This window comes from Alexandromys fortis, unplaced genomic scaffold, assembly GCF_014885135.2.
Source record: "Alexandromys fortis isolate MF-2015 unplaced genomic scaffold, M_Fortis_MF-2015_v1.1 scaffold_69, whole genome shotgun sequence".
Lineage (NCBI taxonomy): Eukaryota > Metazoa > Chordata > Mammalia > Rodentia > Cricetidae > Alexandromys > Alexandromys fortis.
Window position 1 is genome coordinate 866,318 of NW_026067951.1, and position 21,912 is coordinate 888,229.

General features: G+C 45.8%; 3 protein-coding genes across 6 annotated transcripts in view; 1 reads left to right on the forward strand and 2 right to left on the reverse strand.

Moving 5' to 3' along the window:
- Window positions 1-443: 443 nt before the first annotated feature.
- LOC126506731 (spermatogenesis-associated protein 31D3-like) lies at window positions 444-4,051 on the reverse strand. Its single transcript, XM_050150503.1, has 2 exons — window positions 3,689-4,051; window positions 444-3,423 (listed from the first exon to the last, which is right to left on the reverse strand). Exon 2 carries the CDS (start codon window positions 3,285-3,287, stop codon window positions 444-446), a length of 2,844 nt encoding a protein of 947 aa, XP_050006460.1. The 5' UTR covers window positions 3,288-3,423; window positions 3,689-4,051.
- Window positions 4,052-7,868: 3,817 nt separating this feature from the next.
- Acbd7 (acyl-CoA binding domain containing 7) lies at window positions 7,869-12,661 on the forward strand. 4 transcript variants are annotated; one of them, XM_050150565.1, is made up of 5 exons: window positions 7,904-8,007; window positions 8,708-8,752; window positions 11,907-12,024; window positions 12,129-12,191; window positions 12,277-12,661. In XM_050150565.1, exons 2-5 carry the CDS (start codon window positions 8,729-8,731, stop codon window positions 12,348-12,350), a joined length of 279 nt encoding a protein of 92 aa, XP_050006522.1. In that variant the 5' UTR covers window positions 7,904-8,007; window positions 8,708-8,728; the 3' UTR covers window positions 12,351-12,661. The 4 variants fall into 4 exon arrangements, with proteins under 4 accessions (XP_050006524.1, XP_050006523.1, XP_050006522.1 ...); XM_050150564.1 differs by having other exon boundaries at window positions 7,906-8,007; window positions 11,907-12,027; window positions 12,277-12,647; XM_050150567.1 differs by lacking the exon at window positions 8,708-8,752 and having other exon boundaries at window positions 7,869-8,007; window positions 12,277-12,649.
- Window positions 12,662-13,896: 1,235 nt separating this feature from the next.
- Olah (oleoyl-ACP hydrolase) overlaps window positions 13,897-21,912 on the reverse strand; it is a 46,941-nt gene continuing 38,925 nt past the window's right edge. Inside the window, exons 4-8 of the mRNA XM_050150561.1 lie at window positions 20,129-20,267; window positions 19,374-19,473; window positions 18,546-18,715; window positions 15,337-15,419; window positions 13,897-14,991 (exon numbers count right to left, since the gene is read on the reverse strand). Of these exons, the coding sequence (XP_050006518.1) occupies window positions 14,849-14,991; window positions 15,337-15,419; window positions 18,546-18,715; window positions 19,374-19,473; window positions 20,129-20,267 (635 nt within the window). The 3' untranslated portion in view covers window positions 13,897-14,848. The remainder of the gene's footprint in view (window positions 14,992-15,336; window positions 15,420-18,545; window positions 18,716-19,373; window positions 19,474-20,128; window positions 20,268-21,912) is intronic.

A 21,912-nucleotide genomic window follows, 5' to 3' on the forward strand; every position in this document is an offset into this window, starting at 1 on the left:
TGGGGTGGTTGAGGAAGGCCTGCTTGAGTGGTAAAGAGCTGTGGTAGATGAGGAAGGCCTACTTGAATGGTCAAGGCCTGGGGTAGTCTGGATGGGAACGGACCCTTAGGGTAGGGTCTACGTGGTTGACTTATCACGCTCCCCAAAACTAAAGACTTCTTGTTTGCATCTTGTAGGGCTGATTTTGTCCTCCCCTCAACACACACACACACACACACACACACACACACACACACACAAATCCTAAAGTCTTTTGTTTCCAAAATTACAGTATATTGACTCTAATTACAGTGATGGAACTTGGAGATAGTTCTGTCCCCACCTTTGTGGAGCTATATCCTCTCATGAAGCAGTACTCTAAGGTGGACCAGATACAGACATTTCTTTGTGCTGTAGCAAGCAGATACAACCTCAAAATAAAACATACTCAGAGGAAGTAATGTCTAAAAGTTTAAGTTTAATTTGGGATAGACTTGTTTACTATACTTTAATGCAATCCCTGGGACATGTGCAACAAGGGCTCTGTCCTGATAGGAGCTGCCTAGGTAGGCAGGGTCTCTGGATGCCAGGGCCTGCCTGTTTCCATAGGGCATCCCTCCGTCAGGAGAAGGTTGACTCTGAATCTTGAGATTTGCATGGCCAACTGTGCTGATGTATTTTTGGTTTCCCTGGCTAGGGATCATCGATGGTACAGCCTTGCAGTTTCCTATGGAGTTGTTTGTTACTTTATGTGTTGGGTTTAGAACTGTTAGTAAAACTCTCTTCATTTTGTCCCCAAACGTTACATTATTTGGTGTGTAAGCTTGGTCTGGCTTTGTCCCTTTAAGTTGTATGTTCTGCCTGGGAGGACTCCTGTATTTCTTGTTTTGGATGTTTGTGCCATATTTATCAGTGTGCTGTGGCTCCTCTAATTTGTGAGTCTTGAGGACATTGCTGTCTCTTCCTAAGAAAGGGGACCTGTAATAGAAGGTTGGCTTGATCGTAGCGGGCTCAGTCTTGACGTTGCACCGGGCGGCCCTGGAAGCCAAGATCTCTGCAGCAATCACAACCTCTGGGTCCCAGGCTTGGCATAACTCACCAGTGGCACAATCCTGCAGGACGACGGCAGCAGCTGAGCACTGAGGTCTTCTCAAGCCCGAGTCGTCTGCATTCTGGGGAAGGGTCTTAGATAGATTTCCCCTTGCCTCCAGAAACTGATTGATTTGAAAATCAGCCATCTTCGCAGCTTCCACGGGGATTGTCCACTCACAAGACTCTTCCTCCTCTGTCTCCTCCAGCTCCCTGGTACCCCAGTTCCTTGAGGACTGAGAAACCCCACTAATTTCTCGAACTGAAACCTCATTGTCGGAATGTCTTAAAGTCCCACCCTCACTCTCCTGGATTCGGCCTGGATTGGGCTCTGGGAATTCTTCCCAAGATCTACCAAGTGTATGTTTGTGCCAGGCTCTGCCCACGAGGTGGTCGGGAGTGGACAACAAATTCTCACTGTACCCCAGAGTAGTTGTAGGGGCTTCAGAGGGCCCAGATTCGTTACTAGGCGGAGCCTCTCTCAAGAGTGCTGTCTGGAGGGCAGGACAGTTCTGTGTGAAGTGCGATTCCACAGAGAAAGTTTTTATTTTCACGTCTCTTTCTGGGGCTTGCTGGATGGGTTCTCTCAGGTTACTGGCCAGTTGGATCATAGAGTTGTCTGTAGAGTCCCAAGACAGAGAATCATTGGAGCACTGTGGAGAGGGTAAAGTGTCCTTCTTCATCTTTAGAATATGGATGGCCTTGAGGCCTCTGAGGGGCAGGCGCCATCTGTGCCTCACTAGGTGTCTTGTAATATGTGCTTCTAGCACCTTCTGTGTGCCCAGATCTAGGAAGGAAGGCTGCTCCCGTAGCTTGGGGCTAATGTAATCCCCCTGGAGATGGACAACAGGCCCCTGGCCCTGCGAGCCCCTACTTTCTCGATATTTCTTCACAACGTGGCACTCTAGCTGTCGAACACTCGGTGAGACAGTAACTTCAGTTCTTGTAGGTGTAGGACAAGAAGCCCCATCTTTCCTAATTGGAGCTGAATTGCACGACAGCTTTGAGAGAGAGGATGGGTCATGGGCCTTGGCTTGGATTCTAGTCTCTGATGGTGTTCGGGACCAGGAAACCTTTGGAATCAAAGAATCAGATTTGACCCAGTGTTGAAACAACGGCTGTGGAGAACAGAGCTGTGGAAGGCCTTTAGTGTTAAGATCTAATGGGCTGTAAGTAGAGAGTCCATTAAACAAGATGGAGGGGGGATCTAGTGGGGACCCTGCCATGAGGACAGGAGCCACTAGGGACTCACTGTGGAGCCAGGGGAGACCCCAGTAAAGCTGGATATATTTGTCCTTCTGGTGACCCGACAAAGGCTCTGAATTGTTGGCTTTGCTCGAGAAGAGGCGTGAAGTGATGCTGGCTTCCTTGCTGCTGCAAACACGCAGCATACTGCCCATACAGCCATAGGGAAGGTCTGATCTTCCTTTTCCTGTTTCCTTGCACAGTTTTAGTTGGACTCTTTTGTGTATTTGAACTTCCGGCATCTCCTGTATAACAGGGCTGACGAAAGAGGGCTCCCCAGGCTCTATCTGGCTGTCTGTGGGGCCTGTCCAGAATGAGGCCTTGTGGATGGTGAGAGAAAGATCCTCTTGCAAGGACTCATCCGGTGAGGAGGTTGAGCTGCACAAGGTTCTGGAAGTTACCTGGTACCTCAAAGGGCCTGAGGTAGGCCTACTTGAGTGTTCAAGGCCTGTGGTGGTTGAGGTAGGCCTTCTTGAGTGTTTAAGGCCTGAGGTGGTTGAGGTAGGCCTGCTGAAGGGATCAAGTCCTGAGGTGGTTGAGGTAGGCCTTCTTAAGATATCAAGGCCTGGGGTGGTTGAGGTGGGCCTGGTTAAATGGTTAAAGCCTAGGCTGGTTGATGTAGACCTGCTTGAGTAATTAAGGCCTGGGGAGGTCAATGTAGGCCTCCTTGAGAGGTTAATGCCTGGGGTGCCTGGCATGGGAGAAGGCAAATCTGGCAGGGTTTGTGAGCTCTGTGAGGTCACTGCCATTCCAAGATCTGGCATGGGTGGAGGATAAGCCATAGGATCCAGAGGTTGAGATGGGTAGGAAGGTGCCCATCGTTGTGGTGGTGAATTCCGTCTTCCCGTTGTCAAGGTCACAGAAGTCTGTGACTCAATTGGTGAGGAATTCAGCAGGACAGGAGAGAATGGCTTAGAATCCTTGAGAAACAGGTGTTGGTTGTAAGGAGCAGAGGAAGTCTCTAGGGATGACATGGTGGCCACAGACTTCCCTGTGGGCTGCCTAGGTGGCAGGTGGGCTTTGGTAGGATCTGGTTTGAAGGCTTCACCTGAGGCATCTTGTACTAAATGCTGGCAAATGCTGATGGAATTGACAAGCCTCTCTTTTATGCTGTAAGAGGCAGGAGATATGATTGCAACCAGGAGCTCACGGGGCTAGGAGGTGGGGCTAGATGAGTAGGGAAGGACCCTCGCAGCCCATCAGAACCACTGTTCCACATTCTGCTCTTAGGAGACCTTGTTGTCTTAACCTCCAGGGCTGTACTCATTTCCACCCATCCAGAGGGTTCCTATTCCCAAGATAACTGTATGCCCTGGTCAGTGGTGATCACATAGCAGACGGTAGGAGTGACCAGACAGAACTGGAGATGGCTCACCTGTGCAGAAGTGAAGCCAGTACCTTGTCATCCTCTGGTTTCTTCCAGCTGCCTCTGTAAGCTGGAAATGGAGACTGGGTTATTGGTGGGTATAGGAGGGACCGGGTATCTTACCCGAGACTGAATGAACTGTCCTTTCCGGAGAAATGAAAGTTAAACAGGAGCTCTGTTATGCATGAGCAAGGCCAGGTGCCCAAATGCATGGAGAGCTGGGCACATGTTGGGCAGGACAATGCCATGAACCAGGAGCCTCCACTTCTAATGACTTCCATAGACGTCATTATCTCCCTGTGGAGGGCAGGGAAGGACCAGGGCTCTGAGAGAGGAAATTGTCTCTCAGAAGGGGCAAACCACCAATTTACCTCCAAATCCAGGCAGCATGGTCCCACTTCATCCCATGGCACCACTTCCTGCCACACCATCCCTCCCCAGGCAGTACCCAGTCCTAGCTGTTCACAGCTTCATTCCAAGCACTGGACCTGGGAAATGTCTTCAACTCTGGGTTCCTTCCCAGGAGCTGTCTCCTTGAGGGTCCTACAACTCATTAGTGATATAGTGGGATGGGTGGCTGAAGTCACCTCGCCAGGGGAAGAAAGTAGCCTACCTTTCACAGTCCTGATTTTCTTCCTGACTTTTCTGTGCTCCTTCCTCAACACCTGAGAGAGAGAGAGAGAGAGAGAGAGAGAGAGAGAGAGAGAGAGAGAGAGAGAGAGAACACCTGAGGCACCATTCACATATCTATAATGTGGGCAAATATGTGTCCTTTTTTTCTTGGAAAACTCAAATGGGGACCGTCTCTGTGAGCGCCACATGGATGTCAGTGTTGTTCTGCTCAGGGACCAGAGGCTCAGCTCTGAAGTACCAGCAGTCGCTTCCTGATGTCCTGGAGGTCATCGCCCCCTTCATATCAGCTCGATCAACCCTATAAGCATGTATGTTAGAGGGGGACATAGAAACCATGGCTCAGAAGCTTTCCTTTCTCTGAGATCCCTATTCAACCCAAGAACACCCCCCCCACACACCACCACCAAGGCACAGGGCTTCTCCCAGGTATGAATGGTCTGAGAGCAGACATCTTGGAGCCCACTCTTCCTCTTCCCTACCTGCCAGGTCTCAAGAGGATGGGGTCCGGCTCTTGGCTGAGATGCCCTCTCTCCACCTCCCTATTTGATTCAGAAAGTGAAGCCTGGAGAGAAGGAACTATTCTTCCTTGGGTTGGACCTAAGGCAAACTTACCTTCTGTGGGGTGGTATTTTCTGCTGGTGTAGGTGAGGGTGAGTCAAAGGGGAGGAGGGGTAATAATAGGTGGAAGAGCCCCAGCCCACACACAAAGGCAAGAATCATGTCCATTGCCCAAGTGGTGGAGCTGGGGTTCAGCCATGAAGTTTCAACGCTTTCCAGTAGAGAGAGAAAATTCTCCATCTGAATCGCCCTGTTGCTCTCAGGCAACTGAACTCTGAGAGTTCTCTCTGGGAGTTGGCAGCTGGGTCAGGACCACATCACAGAGCTCCTGTTTCCCTGTCACAAAGGGCTCCTGGGGGTGGGGCGGTGGCTGCTAGGAAGAGCTGACCAATCACTCCCTGTCCTCCAGGCTTCACATGGGCTCCATCCTCCACAGCCTTTTGTGTCTGTTTCCAGTTCCATCTGCACACTCCATCAGAAATAGAGTCTTGTCCAGTTTCTCTTCCTCTCCTATGCCCAGACAGGGGCTTGTCCATGTTCTGTGGGCTTCAGACCTCCTTGCCTCCTCCAATGACATACCTCCTTCAAATGGCCCTGCCTCCTAATCCCTTCCAAAATTTCTACCAACTATAGACCAAGCACTCAAATATATGAGCCTATGGGGGTTTATTCCACCCACCACAGTCCATTCTCTGGCCCTCCATAGGCTTGTAGAGATCATAAAGCGAAATTCACGTAGTCAAAGTTCAAAAGTCCCCATAGTCTTTCACAGTCTCAACACTATTTCAAAGTCCAAAATCTCTTCTGAGACTCAAGTCATTATCTCTTAAGTGTAACGCAATATACAAGTAAAACTCAAATTGCCTGTTTCAACATACAATGCCACAGAAAACATATTTTCATTCCTAAAGGGAGAAAAGAGGGTGTTGTGAGGAAAGGCTGGAACAAAGCAAAACCAAAACCCAGCAGGGCAAACCCCAGAACCCTCTTCTCCATGTTTGATATCAAAGGGCTCTTCTGCTCTCCAGTCCTCTCAGCTTAGCTGACTGCAGCACACTTCCTTCTCTTGGGCTGCGTCCACTCCTTTCCTTGGCAGAGATCCACGGCTCTGGCATCTCCAACATCCTAGGGTCTCCAAGGATTCTAGGCTTCACCTTCATAGCTCACGTATTGTCCTCTCTAGGCCTCCATGCAGGGACACCCCTGACTTATGCCTGGTCACGGCAGCTTTCCTTAAGCACAGAGGATGATCCCACTACCCCTCACTCAGGTTCCCTTCGTGACTCCATCACCAGAACCACATGACCAAAGTAGCCAAGGTTTGCTTGCCGCTTAGCGTGAAAACTGGAACCTGGACCCTTCTTGAATCTTCTTTAGGGAAGAGTCATTCCTTAAGGTATTTTCTTCCCACAGTTGCAGGATTAGCTGGCTGGGGCCTTGCCCTGTGGGGACCCCTCCCTTTACTTCCTTCTAATTTATCTCTTCAGCACCAAGCAAGGCTCCAACACTAGATTTCTTGTGCTCTTTGTCCCTTCTAACTATACATTTGTCTTTCCTTCTGCCCTGCTTGATCTTTTTCATTGTGGATGTGCATAGCAATGATTGATCTTTAAAAAACACACAACGGAGACAAGAGTAAACTGTCTTGAAACCTCTCTGCCTTGAATGCCTTGGCGCAGGAGACCAGTTCCTAAATATAACACCATTAGCACAGACACTGAGAGCAATAATTAGTAAATTGGACATCCTGAAGCTGAGAAGCATCTGTAAGGCAAAGGACAAGGTCTTTAAGACAAAACGGCAGCCTAGAGAATGGGAAAAGATCTTCACCAACCGCATATCTGATGGAGGGTTGATCTCCAAAATATATAAAGAACTCCAAAAACTAGACATCGATATACCAAATAATCCAATTAAAAAATAAGGTACACATCTAAATAGAGTGTTCTTAACAGAAGAATCTCAAATGGCTGAAAGACAGTTAAGGAATAATTACAAATTCCTTAGGCATCAGGATAGTGCAAATGGCAATGGCAATAGATAGCATTTACACCTCTCAGAATGGCTAGGATCAAAAATAGTGGTCACAGATTATGTTGGGGAGCGTATGTGGAGTAAGGGGAGCACTCCTCCACTGCAGGCCAGAGTTCAAACTTGTACAACCCCTCCGGAAATCAGCATGGCAGTGTATTTGGAAACTGGGAATTAACCACCTCAAGACCCAGCAGAAGACAGTTTCTTCATCAGGATCGAGAAGAAAATGAACAGCCTCGTTAATGTAAGACTCTGCTCTGCACCCTAAGAATTTATTTCAGGGATGGTTTGTCAAAAGCATAATATGGCGAAGGGTGGGAGGAACAAGCGCACTAAGACAGTTTACAGGACCGCACACAGGGCAAACCACTGCTGCTGCAATCTTACCTTGTCCTATCCAGAAAGATTTGAAAATCCCTCTGTTGGGATCCTCAGAGCCCTGTGCTCAAGTGTAGTCAATGTATCCTGGGTGCAACCCACACTAGAGAAAGACCACCAGGTATTTAGCTACACAGTGCGGATGTTATGGTTTCTGTTTACCAAAGCCTCATGCTCATTGTTCAACAGACCACGGAGGACTTGCCAGCCGGCAGGGCCAATCAGCTCTGAAAGTGGCAAACTGCACACCAACTGCCATACCCCTGCCCTGCTCTGACCCCTGCCACTCAATCTAGCTTGTACTGTCTTGATGAGAAGGCCACTCACTCACCGTCCAGATTTCTAGACTCACAGAGGAAAGATCAAGGACTCCCAGATGGTTCCAAAGCCTGGGGAGACCTCTCTTAGCTTTCTGCAAACAACCTCTTGAGGAAAAAGAAAAAAATTGAAGGGTGAGCCAGGAGCAGAGAGATAATAATCTAGCAACCCTTTCCAAGTAGAGGCAGCCTAGGCCCCTCCTCTGAGAGACAGGGCGGGTACAAGCCATCGTCCGGCTCCGCCCCTCAGCTTCCATGACCAATTAGAGTTTCCCACGCCGAGAGCCCAACTTATAGGAGAGGCCGGAGGAGGAGCGCTTCTCTTTAAGCAAGTGGCCAAACCCTGGGGACTGAGACCCAGAGCTGAAGAGCCACAGCCTACTTTACCTCATCACTATGTCCCTGCAGGTAAGCCAGATCTGGGAAGGCTTTGCAGGAGCAACTCTCCAAGGAGCGCTCTTACGGGGCGAGAGGGGGCATCACAGCTCTGGGGCAGGGCGGGGGCAAGTGGAGCGCTCAGGGGCGCCCAGCTGTGACCCTGCAGTCACTCCCCACACCTGCCTAAGTGTCTTGTTATTTCACCTTAGACTGCACTGCGCCATCTGTTGACAAGGACCCAGGTTCTCCATAGCAACCCCTCTGGGCTCCAGGGATGGTTTAAATTACCCAGACCTGAAAAATTGACAAGCTTCCCTCCTTCACCTCTCTCTTAACAACTCAGGCAAGCAGGTGACATCCACAGGGGTCTCAAGTCCCCTTGCTCTTGGGACCTCCAGAGGTTCTCATAAGCAAGGGTTTTGGTGACTGGCATGGCTACTTCCTCTATGAAGTAGAACCTACCGTTTTATTGACAGAAGTGGAGAGAGTACAGATGAATAAATTAAAAACCAGGAGAGCCTTCCCCTAGTAGACAGCCACATGGTAGGTCGCTTTCTTAGGTCTTTTTTCCATTTGTGTGATTATAGGTATGTGAGCATTATACATTCGTGATTTGCTTATGTAGCGGTTATATTAGGAACACTTACTCATTTTGTCACCTTCTAAGATGCACATTGTTAATGCTTACCATATTCTATCATGAGTATAGCCAACTTCTTTATTTCTTCAGGCAAGATGATATCACGGCTGAATGACATACCCCAGAGACATTAAGGTTTGCATCTCCCTCTTAGACTGTGACATGTTAATCTCTCTCTCTCTCTCTCTCTCTCTCTCTCTCTCTCTCTCTCTCTCTCTCTCTCTCTGTGTGTGTGTGTATGTGTGTGTGTGTGTGTACACCTCAGTTATCGTCTTAGAGGAGAGGGGCCAGATGCCTTCTGGCAAACTTGGTTATGTGAGTTCAACCCTTGGCACCCATGTAGTTGACAGAGAACTGACTGTTGTCATTGTTCCCTAAGCTGCACATCCACACCATGGTCCCTGTGCGTGTGCACTCACACAACAGTAAATGTACGATAAATAAAAGTAGAGGAGGGAGCTCATTGGATGATCCACATAGGCAGCATTTAAAGCAGCAGTAGGTAAGGATATCTTCTTGTTGTTGTTTTGTTTTGTTCGAGACCATCCTGGCTGTCCTGAAACTTTCTAAGTAAGATATCTTTACTTAGCCTGGGGCATTGGCCTGTACCTTTAATCCCAGCACTTAGGAGGCAGAGACAGGTGGATCTCAGTGAGTTCAAGGCCATCCTGGTCTACAAATCGAGTTCCAGGACAGCCAAGAGTGTTAATGCAGTAACCCTGTCGCCAAAAACAAAAAGAAGGAAACAAAGATTCTAGTTTTAAAACCCATGCTTACTTGATATCAGCATCAGTATGATCAAAGAATGCTTGAATTATAGCCACTGCAATTGTTTATACTTGAATAAAGTATTACAGATGAAATTTTGTTAAAACATATGTTTATTATTTCAATTTGAAATCCTTACAAATGTAATAATATAACAATAATTACAATACATTCTGGGGGAGAGCGGTAGTTCAAGCTGGGTGTAGCAGTACACACCTCTACTCACAGCACTCAGGACTTGGAGACAGAAGGATCAGGAATCAACCTCCATCCTTCGCTGCACAGCAGCTTCAAAGCTACACTGTACTAATGAGGCCCTGTCTCAGAACAAAACACACACCAAAACACAAAGTAGTTCGAGGAGAAAAGAAAGATGAAGGCAGGTGGGAAGTCCATTTAAGAAATAAAGGGGATTTGGCTTGTGTGGTTCAGTTGGTAGGGCACTTAGTATGCAGGAGGTCCCTGGAGTCACTTGCCACCACTAGAAAAACTGAAGGGGTGGGATGTTTTAAGCCTGGATGTTCTGGGATAGCCTGGGCTTAACACACATGCACGCACACACACACACACACACACACACACACACACACACACACACCAGTCTATACTGTTAGTTCATTTGCACACTGAGAGAACAGGAAGTAAGGACTTGTTACAAAGACGATACCCAGGAAAACCTGGCTGGTAATAAAGATGTGGTATTTTTATAACTTGTACCTGGGTCTGAAATTATTTCAAAAATCAAAATTTAAAATTGTAAATAAAGTAAACAATATACTGAAAAGCCAACAGCTAGTAGCTGTCTAGCATATTCAAACCTCTTCTCTCTTCAAAATGGAAATGGAAGAAGATAGACATTATGTATCTCCTGGTAGCTGTTAGTGGCTCACTAGTTGAAGGGACAGTGAGGGTGCATTCACTATTGTTCTAGAAGTGAAAACACAGATGGAATTCCTAATTCAGTTATAATCTCCCAATTTTATATGTAAATTGTAATATAGGTCTTTTGTTTATTTTATTTTATTTAACTCAGGCTAGCCTCAACCTTTGGCTGATCCTGCTGCCTCAGCTTCTCTGCTGCTAGGATTACAGGTGTTGCTTCCACACCTGGCGGGACAGTCACCTTACTCAGACACGTTTCCTTGCTCGACGATGGCGCTAAAGCAGTGGCCTGGGTGTTGTGTGTTTTCTGGGCAGTAGATGGAGCTCAATAGTAAAAAGCTTGCCAGAGACCCTAGGTTTGATTCCAAGAAACAACAAAAAATGGTGGGGCAGCAGGGGAGTGGTGATGTTTACACCCAGAACACACACACACACACACACACACACACACACACTTGTGTGACTCGAATAACTGAGGGATTTATCTTCCTAATGCTGTCCTTCATCAAGGGAGACTTGCTCAAAGGGATTTACCAGGCTGATATGTAAGCTGACTGCTCAGTTCACTCTCTACAAAAGTGAAGGAAGGCAAACTGTGAGCCCCCTTCAGAGGCTGTCTTCAGAGGGGTGAGCTTTGAATGGAAGGATCCAGAGGCCACAGGTCATTCTTTGAGATTCTGTCCTGTGCCCATTATGGGTATCATCACAACCACAGGAAGGGTGGGAACAAGAGGGCATTGGAGCACACTCGTGACCGGGAGAGGGGCATTGTTCGCAAGTGAGAGGAATCACAAGGACACACATTCAATAAGAATGCGGGACACTCACATGGCCAAAATAGAGACGCCTGCCACACAGAGTCCAGCTCCCTGGGCATGGCAACATAAGGAGTGTGCCATTCCCTTTGCCCAGAATGCTGTGAAATTCACTGCCAATGGCTACACATAAAGACATGTCAACTGTGGTAATATTCTGATCCACCCACCAGGATCTAATAATGGTCTGTGATCAGGTTCTTGCCAACAGTCAGCAGACAGGGGTGAAGAGCTGTGCCTGCCCTTTATTGTGGATGTTCAGGAGGAATGAATTGATGTGATTCGAGCCACCCTTTATGTTCGACCCTGGTGAATTCTGTCTGGATGGTCAGGACTGCCTTTGCCAGCTCTTGTCTTCTCACTGGATACCTGTGCACCCTTTCCCAGGAAGGGAAGCACTGCAAGCACCAGCCTCTGACGCAACCTCCTCCAGATGTGTTTCCCGGTAGCTATAATCCGGCTCTGTGCTCACACCAATGGCTGCTAACCAACTTTTCTCTTTCTAAAGTGATTTCTCTTCAGCATGTGTTATAGAGGGAGGGAGGAGAGCAGAGAGGAGAGGAGAGGAGAGGAGAGGAGAGGAGAGGAGAGGAGAGGAGAGGAGAGGAGAGGAGAGGAGAGGAGAGGGAGATATTGCAAAACAAATTTTTCCTCGTGATAAGACACATTTGCCACTCAACCCAGTGTGAGCTAAACAGCTTTACTGGAAGACAGTTGGCATGAGACTTACAATAGAAAATTAGGTTTCATGTGCGTGTCTTGCTTGCAGGTGTGTACACACCACATTTGCACACTTTGTGTGTTCTTGTTGTCTTTTGTCTTAGGCTAATTTTGACCAGGCCGCACAAGACGTGAGGAAGCTGAAAAGAAGACCGGAAGATGAAGAACTCAAAGAACTCTATGGGCTCTACAAACAGTCCATCATTGGAGACATCAACATTGGTGGTACCTGATGCTTGTTTTAGACAAATAGATGGACTTGCTTGCAGTGTCTGTAGAAGTGCACAGTGAAAAGTAACATTGCAACTCTCTCCTCCTCTTGACAGCATGTCCAGTAATGTTAGATATGAAGGGCAAGGCCAAGTGGGAAGCATGGAGCCTCCAAAAAGGTTTGTAACTCTTAAATAAGTAAAAGAAAAAAAAAACCTTCCTAACCTACACGAGTCAGTTAGATAACGTGTTTGTATCTCCTAGGGTTGTCGAAGGAAGATGCCATGAGTGCCTATATTTCTAAAGCAAGAGAGCTGATCGAGAAATACGGAATTTAGAACTTGGTGGGGAGACAGATCTCCTTTGAAAGCTTTCATAATAGCCACATGGTGTGTAGGGGGAAATGCATTGACAACTGTATAAATCATGTGTATTTTCCTAACAGCATGGATTCTAATACTTTGGACTGTGTCAACATAATTTCCTATTTTTACTTGCTTGTGAAAGGTGACTTTAAAAAGTCATTTTGTATTCTGCATATAAACTTAAATAAATATCTGTTTCCTTTTTGCATTTAAGTCTGTGTATGGGTGTTCATATGCACACATGTGGAGTCCAGAGAATAACCTTGGCTGTTTTTCTAAGATGTGTTATTTGCTTCCTGTGAGGCAGGGTCTCTCCTTGCTTGGAGCTCAACAAGTATGCTCGACTGACTGCCCCAGATATCCTTTTCCCTCTGCCTCCCCGGGACTGGGGTTACAATGTGTTCCATCATGATTGGCGATCTGGGGCTTGAACTCAGGTCCTCATGTTTATAAGGCAAGCACTTTACTGACTGAACCATCTCCCAGCCTCAGTGTTTGTTTTCTTGACTTAATCTGTTCATATACGATGAGTTAGTGCTACTGGGCAAAAAGAAAAGTTTGCTCAGAATGAATAGCAGGCAGACTATTCTGGATGCTTCAGGAACTGGAGCCAGGAGAGTCATGGGTTAAGGACAACCTAGACTACATGAGACCCTGTGTCAAAACTGGAAAGCCTAAAACTGAAGGAAAGGGTGAGTAGGTTGGAGAAACAGAACAGTTCAGTTCCTTTGCTGCACCATGTACTGCGGGCTCCATGAATGTGGGCACTCTGGAGTGATGGATGGATTTGCCTCCTGGCCACTTCCTGGCTTCCTATATGATATGGACAAGTTACCTAACCAGGCTGTGGTTTGGCTGCCCATGGAAGGGCTCTGAGTGCCAGCTAACCACTGCCAGGGCAGCAGGAACACAAGACAGCTGGGTTGTAAGCACCCTGAGGTCTTCCTATCACGATGGACAGTAATTGTTTAGTATTGTATTTTCGTAAAAAAAAAAAAAAAAAAAAGAGCAAGTCCTCTTTCTTATTCAGTATGTCTAGTGTGATGAAGGTTGGTCTTGTATCTTATCTGTTGCTTTCATTGGTTAACTAATAAAGAAAAGTGCTTGGCCTGATAGGACAGAAAATTAGGTAGGTGGAGTAGACAAAACAGAATGCCTGGAGACAGAAGCCAAGTCAGTCAGTCGCCATGATTCTCCCACTCCAGACAGACGCAGGTTAAGATCTTTCCTGGTAAACTACCTTGTGGGCTACACAGATTATTAGAAATGGGTTAGATCAATATGTAAGAGCTAGCCAATAAGAGGCTGGAACTAATGGGCCAGGCAGTGTTTAAAAGAATACAGTTTCCGTGTAATTATTTCAGGGCATAAGCTAGCCATGTGGGCAGCCGGGTGCCGGGGATGCAGCCCACCGCTCCTCCCCACAACACTAGTGTATATTTCTATAGATTCTATAGATTACATTACAACTTGAGTCATAGTGAAATGATCAGTTCCCTCTGTCAATCATTCTTGCCCCTAGAATAATGCAAGAAGCTTCAGGTGTAACCCCACCTGAAGACACTTTGTTGATAAAACTTTATATAAAAGTCAATCAAATTAGATTTTAATGAAAAGATAAAGGACACTAGCAGAAGTTTTCTTCCTCTAACAATATTTTTACTTATCCTTTGAAATTTTCCTAAATGCATACATGTGTTTTGATCATATCCACCCATCACTGACCTTTCCAACCCACCCCCCATGGACGTCCTCCAATGTGTGCCCCTCCCAATTCTGTGCCGCTCTTCTCATCTTCTTTTTAAACAGTGCACTGAGTCCAATTCGAGCTGTCTGCTGTGCCACCAGGGTGCACACGGAGCATGAGTCACCGACCAGTGGGTGCACACGGAGCATGAGTAACCAACTAGTGGCCACGTCCCCCAAAGAAAAGTAGCCCCTTCTTGCTGCAGCTGTCAGCTACAGAAACTCCTCGCTTCCCTGACCCTTAGCATTAGCCATTTCCCCAAATAGAGAGATGCTCCATGAAGAAATCTGATGGAGGAAGGTCATTGGCTAATAAAGAAACTGCCTTGGCCCATTTGATAGGCTAGCCTTTAGGTAGGTGGAGTAAACAGACAGAATGCTGGGAGAAAGAGGAAGTGAGGTAAGACGCCTCAGACAGATGCCATAGCTCTGCTCTCTGAGGCAGACATGATGAAGTTCCGACCCAGGGTGGACTTAGGCTAGAATCTTCCTTGTAAGCGCACCTCGTGGTGCTACACACATTAATAGAAATGGGCCAAGCAGTGTTTATATGAATACAGTTTGTTTGCTGTTATTTTGGGGCATAAGATAGCCATTGGCTGGGAGCCTGCAGCTCCCTTAACAGAAATCCATCAATGTGCACCTTCCAATCTCTGGACACTAAAGTGCTCCATCTCAGGAGCTAGAGGGACAGCTTGTGATTGGTTTGCATATTGAAGGCCCATCTAAAAGCAAGCAAGTAACGACACTTCCAAACACTTGGTTATATAGTTCTTGATGAAGTTCTCGTTGTTAGGTTCCAACAGATAAAAGTGGTCACCTGGCAGCATGTAGCTGTCAACCTTCCCGCTGGTTATGTCTTCCCAACCTAAGGAATATACAGCATTGTATTTAGTAACCCATGGCATCAGCCAATGACAGCAGAAGACTTACTTCCAGGTACTATTTCACTAAAAGCTGACACTCAGTGATAGAGTTACATCCAGGGTCTCAGGTTCTGTGTATCCTGTGTTTTTAGTCTCTTTAAGACCTACCACTATTAAGTGGTGTGACCCGTAACTTAAATTTTACAGGAGACCAGCATCTCTTTGTTTACACACAGGAATTCTTAGGCTGATTTTCTATGCATTTCAGTGAATGTTAGCTGACATATGCCGAGAACCCTCCAACACATCTTTCAAGAAAATACCCCGAAATATAAAAGCAATTTCACCTTTTATGTCCTTTACTGTATCTTCAGATCCGAAAAAGCATGTTATGTCCTGAGAAAGAAGAGCCTCCGAGGGCGTGTCAAAGCTGTAAATGAGAAAAGGCTGTTTGTAATTTCATTTTTACATCCCAGTCTTCTCCTCTTCCCGACTTCACTGAAAGGAAACAGGGCATACAGCCTTGCTTCTTCCCCTTCTTCTGCTGGTCCCAACAAGGAAGACAATCACAGGGACTGCCTCTCTCTATCAGAACAGACATGAAGTTCATGGGGAAGGAGACAGAGCTGGGAGGTCACAGGCTTTGATCTCTCCCAGCTGAAAGTGGGCTAATGGTCTGCACCATGTTGACGGAGATGGGGAGGGCCGAGAGATGCCTGTGGGCCTCGTGTGATATATTTTAAGGAGCTGAGAGCTAAGGAGAGGGGAGGGCAGGGCAGATTTGGAAACAGGAAGGAAGGAAGGGAGATGAGAGAAGATTCAAGAGCAGATTGGAAAGTGCCTTTGGAGTCTGGAGGAAGCTAACTGTGAGGAGCCAGCCCAGTGTGAGTCCCTGAGAAGAGTGTGAATATTGAGGGCACTTCTCACGTGGAGAAAGCCATCCCTGGGTGAGTTTCTGTTCGTGTAATTCTGAATTACATATATATGCATATATATGTTATATATTATATATATTTCACATGATTTTTACGTATATAAACATACACATATATTATTGTATGATGTGTGTGTAAAGTAAAAATCCAATTTTTTACTTTTACATTGGATATCCAGTACCCCAAAATTGTTTATTAATTAAAGAGACTGTACTGGGCTAAAGATGACTCAGTGAGCAAAGATGCTTGTGACCAAACTTCATTACCTGAGTTCAATTCCTGGGACCCACACGGTGGAAGGAAAGAACCAACTTTCAAAAGTTGTTATCTGACTTCCACATGTATACTTTTGCATGCACATACAGTTGCCTCCCACACTGAGACTAAATAAATAAATGAATAAATAATAGTTTAAATGTATTAGAAGTCCTTTCCCAATAGTATATTCTATTTATATTTTGCTATTTAGCATAAATATGTAGTTTATTTGTGTCCCTTCTAATTCTCTGCATTAGTTGGTATGTCTCTTCTTATGCCAGTACTATGCTGTTTCAATTTCTAAAGCTTAGATTTTAGTTAATAAAGTTTGAAAAGGATTTGAGGTGATAAGAGGCCGCAGAGGTGTCACGTGTGTCCCTGCTCTTGGCAGCCCCTTGCCATCCCAATGGACGCTTCTTTCCACGTTACTGCTTGAATGACAAAGGCAGAGGGATGGTGAAGACAGCAGAACACAAACTGATCTTTCTGTGACAAGAGCGTTTTAAAACACTGCCCTTAGCACACCTCAAGATGACAACATAGAGTTCCCGACTGCAGCCGCCGTTGGCACCGATTCTTCCACAGACCTGCATGTGTTCTCTAGTTGCCTTCCTTACTGTGGCTCTATAGTGTGATTGGAAATCAGGTGTGGCAAGACCTGGTGTCGCATTGTTTTTTGTTTGCTTATTTGTTTGTTTTTGTTCAGGATTGTTTTAGAAATTTGGTCTTTTGTGCTTCCATATGAATTTTAAGAATTATTTCCCTATTCCTATGAAGACTATCACTAGAATGTTAATGGGCACTAAACTGATTTTTTAAATTGTAACTGAATACTAGCTCTTCAAAATTTGTTCTCTCTCTCTCTCTCTCTCATTCATTCAGTGGGTATTTCTTAAATCTTGACTCTGGGCTATTTTAGAAGCACAAAACAGCTTATCCTGGGGAGACAATCAGACACAGAAAAAGGGAGAATGACTTGGAGCGTCTGGCAGAGGTGGGGGCACCACGAACTTTGTGACAGACTGAGGGCGGGTGACGAATGGATACAGAGAAAATGATGTGGCTGTGTCGGTTTTCAAGATGACTGCCCCAGTTTTGTAACTGTCAACTTCCACTGGCAAGTAGCATGCCTCCTCCCCTCCCCTCCCCAGCACACACACACTGCCCCAGCGCTAGTTCTGGGCTTTGTAAAAGAAATAAATATGCTTTGAAGAGTCTTAGCCCAGGGGAGTCAGGTCTAGCCAGGCATGAGAATGCAGGAGACAAAAGGCTGACCTCAAAGTGATTTCCCTTGGGAACTCAAGATTCTGAAGCCTCCCTGACAACAGACTCAGGGGTCTGGGGAAGGATTTGATGTGCTAACATGTCAGTCTGATCAGAAAAACCAAGCATGGAGACTGATAGCCTCCCAGAGAAGGGGAATGGAGAGGGGTATGGAGTTCTGGAATTCATTCACTGAATAGTGAACTCAGCCAAGCCTCTGCTCCCGGCTCTCACCTTCCACACTTAGTAAGTAGCCAATCCACTCTTGCTGATACCTAGAATGTGATGGCAATAATTTGTACAATACATATTTATTATGTGACAAAACATGCAATCATAAATAATTATGAATATTTTTAAAGAAAAAAAACTGCCAGTCACCTTTGAAAGATACAATTCCTGTGCCCCAAATCCATTCCAAACCAGAAAAATATCCCAAGAGGCCTCAGAGCACATGAATGTGATGGAGGAAGGTCATTGGTTAAATAAAGAAACTGCCTTGGCCCTGATAGGTTAAAATTTAGATAGGTGGAGTAAACAGAACAGAATGCTGGGAGAAAGAAGCTGAATCAGGGAGTCACCATGATTCTCCCACTCCAGACAGACGCAGGTTAAGATCTTTCCTGGTATACCAGCTTGTGGGATACACAGATTATTAGAAATGGGTTAGTCTAGGTGCTAGAGTTAGCCAAGAAGAGGCTGGAACTAACTGGCTAAGCAGTGTTTAAAAGAATAGTTTCCATGTAATTATTTCGGGTATAAAGCTAGACCATGCGGGCCTATTTCAACACGAATGCACTGCAGCCTTTAGAGTATTAGATTCTCGTATGCACAGCCTCTGTGAGCTGCCAATCTATATTATTTTTTCTCTTCTTTTGGGGTGAGGTTTCAAGACAGAGTTTCACTATGTAGCCCTGTTTGTCCTGGAACTCACTCTGTGGACCAGGCCTGCCTCGAACTCAGAGATCCACCTGCCCCCTGAGTGCTTAATGTTGAGATTAAAGGAATGCACCACCACCACCTGGCCTATGTTTTTCTATAAATATAAACTCATGTGCACGCGCGCGCTCACACACACACAGAGACACAGAGTTACTTACAGGAAGTTTTTCACAATGGCAGCATCTGCCTTCAGAATGGGAATGCACTGACTCAGAACGTCCTGGTCATCAATGAGATGCTTGGGGGTGCCTCCGAAATTCAGAAGGTAGTGCCTGACTTGTTCTTCCGACAGTGTGTTCAGTTCAGGAATTGAATGCCGGGATATTGACTTGAAACATCAACAAACACAAGGTTGATCTTTCATGGAACACACAGGCCCCCACAACCCAAGCCTGCTGCCTTAAATCCAGGAGGAAGAAGAAAGTGTCCTAAGAACTTTAGCATCAGAAGTCCACCAAACTGGCACTCCCAAGTTAGAATGCTGGGCCTGTGCCAGTTTCTGCAGAGGAAGCAAAGAAGGTCAGTGCTGGCAAGAAGGAACCAGGAGTCACAAGACTGGCTTAAAAAGTCACAAATGATTGGTTTCTCTTCTTATGTTGGTAAGTTCCCAACTGAGGTAATATGCTGAGGACAAAAAGCAGGGTCAGATAGCACTAGCTCCAGAGGGACAGAAAACGGGGAGGGACAACACTAGCTCCAGGGGGACAGAAAGGAGGGACGGACAGCACTAGCTCCAGGGGGACAGAAAGCGGGGAGGGACAGCACTAGCTCCAGGGACAGAAATAATGAGACTGTATTCAGGAAGAAACTCAAGTTCATTTCTGAGGTTGGAAAGAAATACATCGAAAGATCACAGGGCTTTTCAGTAGCACGTGGTAGATCCTGTCATCACCCCTAGGCTGGACCAAAGGAGAACTATTACCCAATTGTTAATACCCCATTTCCCGCTCCTTCATTCCCCATCCAAAGAAAACCAGAACACGTACGTGGGGGGCATATGCACTGGACACAAAGAAATGCAGAGGCTCCATTTTGTATTTCTCCTTGAGGCTCAGTGCAGTCATGAAAGCAATGTAGGATCCAAAACTAAACCAGGGAAGAGACAGACATCATAGATAGTGTTGAACAAAACTCATGGTGACCAGGTGTCGCAAACACAGCAGTGACTAAGGGATGGGCAAAAGCTAGCTGGTTGATAACTGTTTTATAAAAGTCTATTACCACTGTCAACACAGTACGCGTTTCCGGGCTGAGAGACGGCTCAGTCATTAAAGCACTGACCTCGTGGATGTGGGGGTCCAGTTTCTGAACCCAGAACCAATGTCAAAAGCTCAGTTCAGCTCTCTGGCCTGAAATCTCAACAGTGCAGAAATGAGAGACAAAGTGAAGGGAATCCTTGAAAGAGGGTGGGCCTGCTGGCTTGGCGTATGTGGCAGAGTTTAAGGCCATTGGGACTAAGGACCAACAACATTCAAAGTCATTGTCTGGCTTTCCCATGTATTCCAAGCACGTACACCAATACACACCACATATGAGTGTACACACACACACACACACACACACACAGAGAGAGAGAGAGAGAGAGAGAGAGAGAGAGAGAGAGAGAGAGAGAGGTAGATAGATAGATAGATACATACATACATACATACATACATACATACATACATACATACATAGATACATAGATAGATACATAGATAGACAGAGAGGCACCTTTCTGTGTACAACAGAAGGTAAATACCTGTGGCCAAAAAATGCAAACGCTTTATCCTGGACCACGGGAAGCAGAGCAGGCACAATTTCATCAACTATCTGGTAGATGTCACTTGCGAACAGTTCCTGGGATCGAGTTTCTCTTCCAGCCAGCCTTACAGAATGCACTGGAAGAGACAAGTAACTTACACACAGACAAAGAAGACTCTGAGACGCTGTAAACAGGTTAAGGCAGACGGATGAGATGCCATGGCCTTGTAAAAGGCCTTATATTCACATGATGTCAAAGAAGCAGATAATGGTCAAGCAAAGCATGGTGGCTGTGAGGTCAAGCTTGGTTGTCACTTGATTGGATCTGGAGGTCACTACAAAACGTGCTTCTGATGGATGTGTGACAGTTTTACCCGGTGGTTTCCCACCTGCATTCCTGTTTGAGTTCCTGCCCTAGCTTTTCTCAACAATAGACTCTATTCCGGAAGTATAAGCCAAATAAACCCTTTTTACCCCCAAGCTGCTTTTGGTCATGGTCTTTATCAGAGACACAGAAAGCAAACTAAACAGCATCCATTTCAAATAAATGAGAGTACCTACAATAATGTCATTAAAATTCATTCAATTCATTTATGTATGAATCACAGCATTTTCTTCTTTCAGTAAATGAAGAATTTGAGCTGAGCTAAGTACAGCTGGAGCCACAAGGAAAAGATTACGAATCTGTGTGTGTGTGTGTGTGTGTGTGTGTGTGTGTGTTGTATTTCAAGACAGGTTTTGTAGTCCTGGCTATCCTAGAACTATCTCTATAGATCAGACTGGCTTTAAACTCACAGAGCTCCACCTGCCTCTGCCTCCCAAGTGCTGGGACTAAAGGCGTGCGCCACCACTGACAAGAAGGACTTAAATTTCTTGAGGGAACAGAGAAAAGCTGAGAAGACGTTTACAAGAAGATAACTTATAAAGGGCAAATGGCTGAAGAAAGAAAGGTAGGGAGCTAAAATTGTATAGAAACATTGAAGATATCAAAGCATAAGAAGAATATAGAACCAAGAACCTATACAAACAAGGTCCCAGTGTTCATGGTGTCAACACAAGAGGGCACTCGCGAACTAACATCCTGGGTTAGCAAGGCATCACCCCATACCCAGCTCTAGGTTAGGAGGAAAACATAGGGCAAACCTAACACCAAATACAGGCAGGGTGGAACAGACATCTCTGGTCAGTGAAAATATTTATTAAGGAACTCATGGAGGAGAAAAACAATGCTCCCAAGTGAATTAACTCCAATAAGGAATGTAAAAATAATCTTTGTAATTTGGAAATTTAAAATCCTTACTAGAAAGAGACAAATATTTGCACAAAGATCATCAGGGGAAAAAAGTTGAATAAAAAGACAAAAGTTATTTTTTCAAAATCAAAAAATAAATTCTTTCCTTGTGATCAGACAGGGCAAAGTATCTGTGGATACAGAGAACTGGAATGAAAGAACTAGGAAAAGAACAGAAAACAAAGAAGATTGCACAGGGGGCTGGAGAGATGGCACAGCAGTTAAGAGCCTGGCTGCTCTTCCAGAGAACCTGGGCTTGATTCCCAGAACCCACACAGTGGCTCAAAACCGTCTCTAACTCCAGTCCTGGGAAATCCAACATCAGGCCTCCATGGGTACCTCACTGACATGGTACAGACAACCATACAAATAAAAGGAAATCATGACAAAAACAGAAGATTGCCAAAAAGGGAGAAGAAGTTATGGGAGTCAGAAAAATTCACAAGAAATCATGTAAAACACCCTTGAATAGACAGGGAACCCCACAGTAA

Excerpts from the sequence above, each read along its gene's own strand:
- LOC126506731 (XM_050150503.1), bottom strand. The coding sequence starts at position 3,287 with ATGTCATCCCTAGAGACTTCCTCTGCTCCTTACAACCAACACCTGTTT.
- Acbd7 (XM_050150564.1), top strand. The coding sequence starts at position 8,729 with ATGACATACCCCAGAGACATTAAG. Across the intron at positions 8,753-11,906 it reads CATACCCCAGAGACATTAAG|GCTAATTTTGACCAGGCCGC; the intron begins GTTTGCATCTCC and ends CTTTTGTCTTAG. Across the intron at positions 12,192-12,276 it reads AGCATGGAGCCTCCAAAAAG|GGTTGTCGAAGGAAGATGCC; the intron begins GTTTGTAACTCT and ends TGTATCTCCTAG.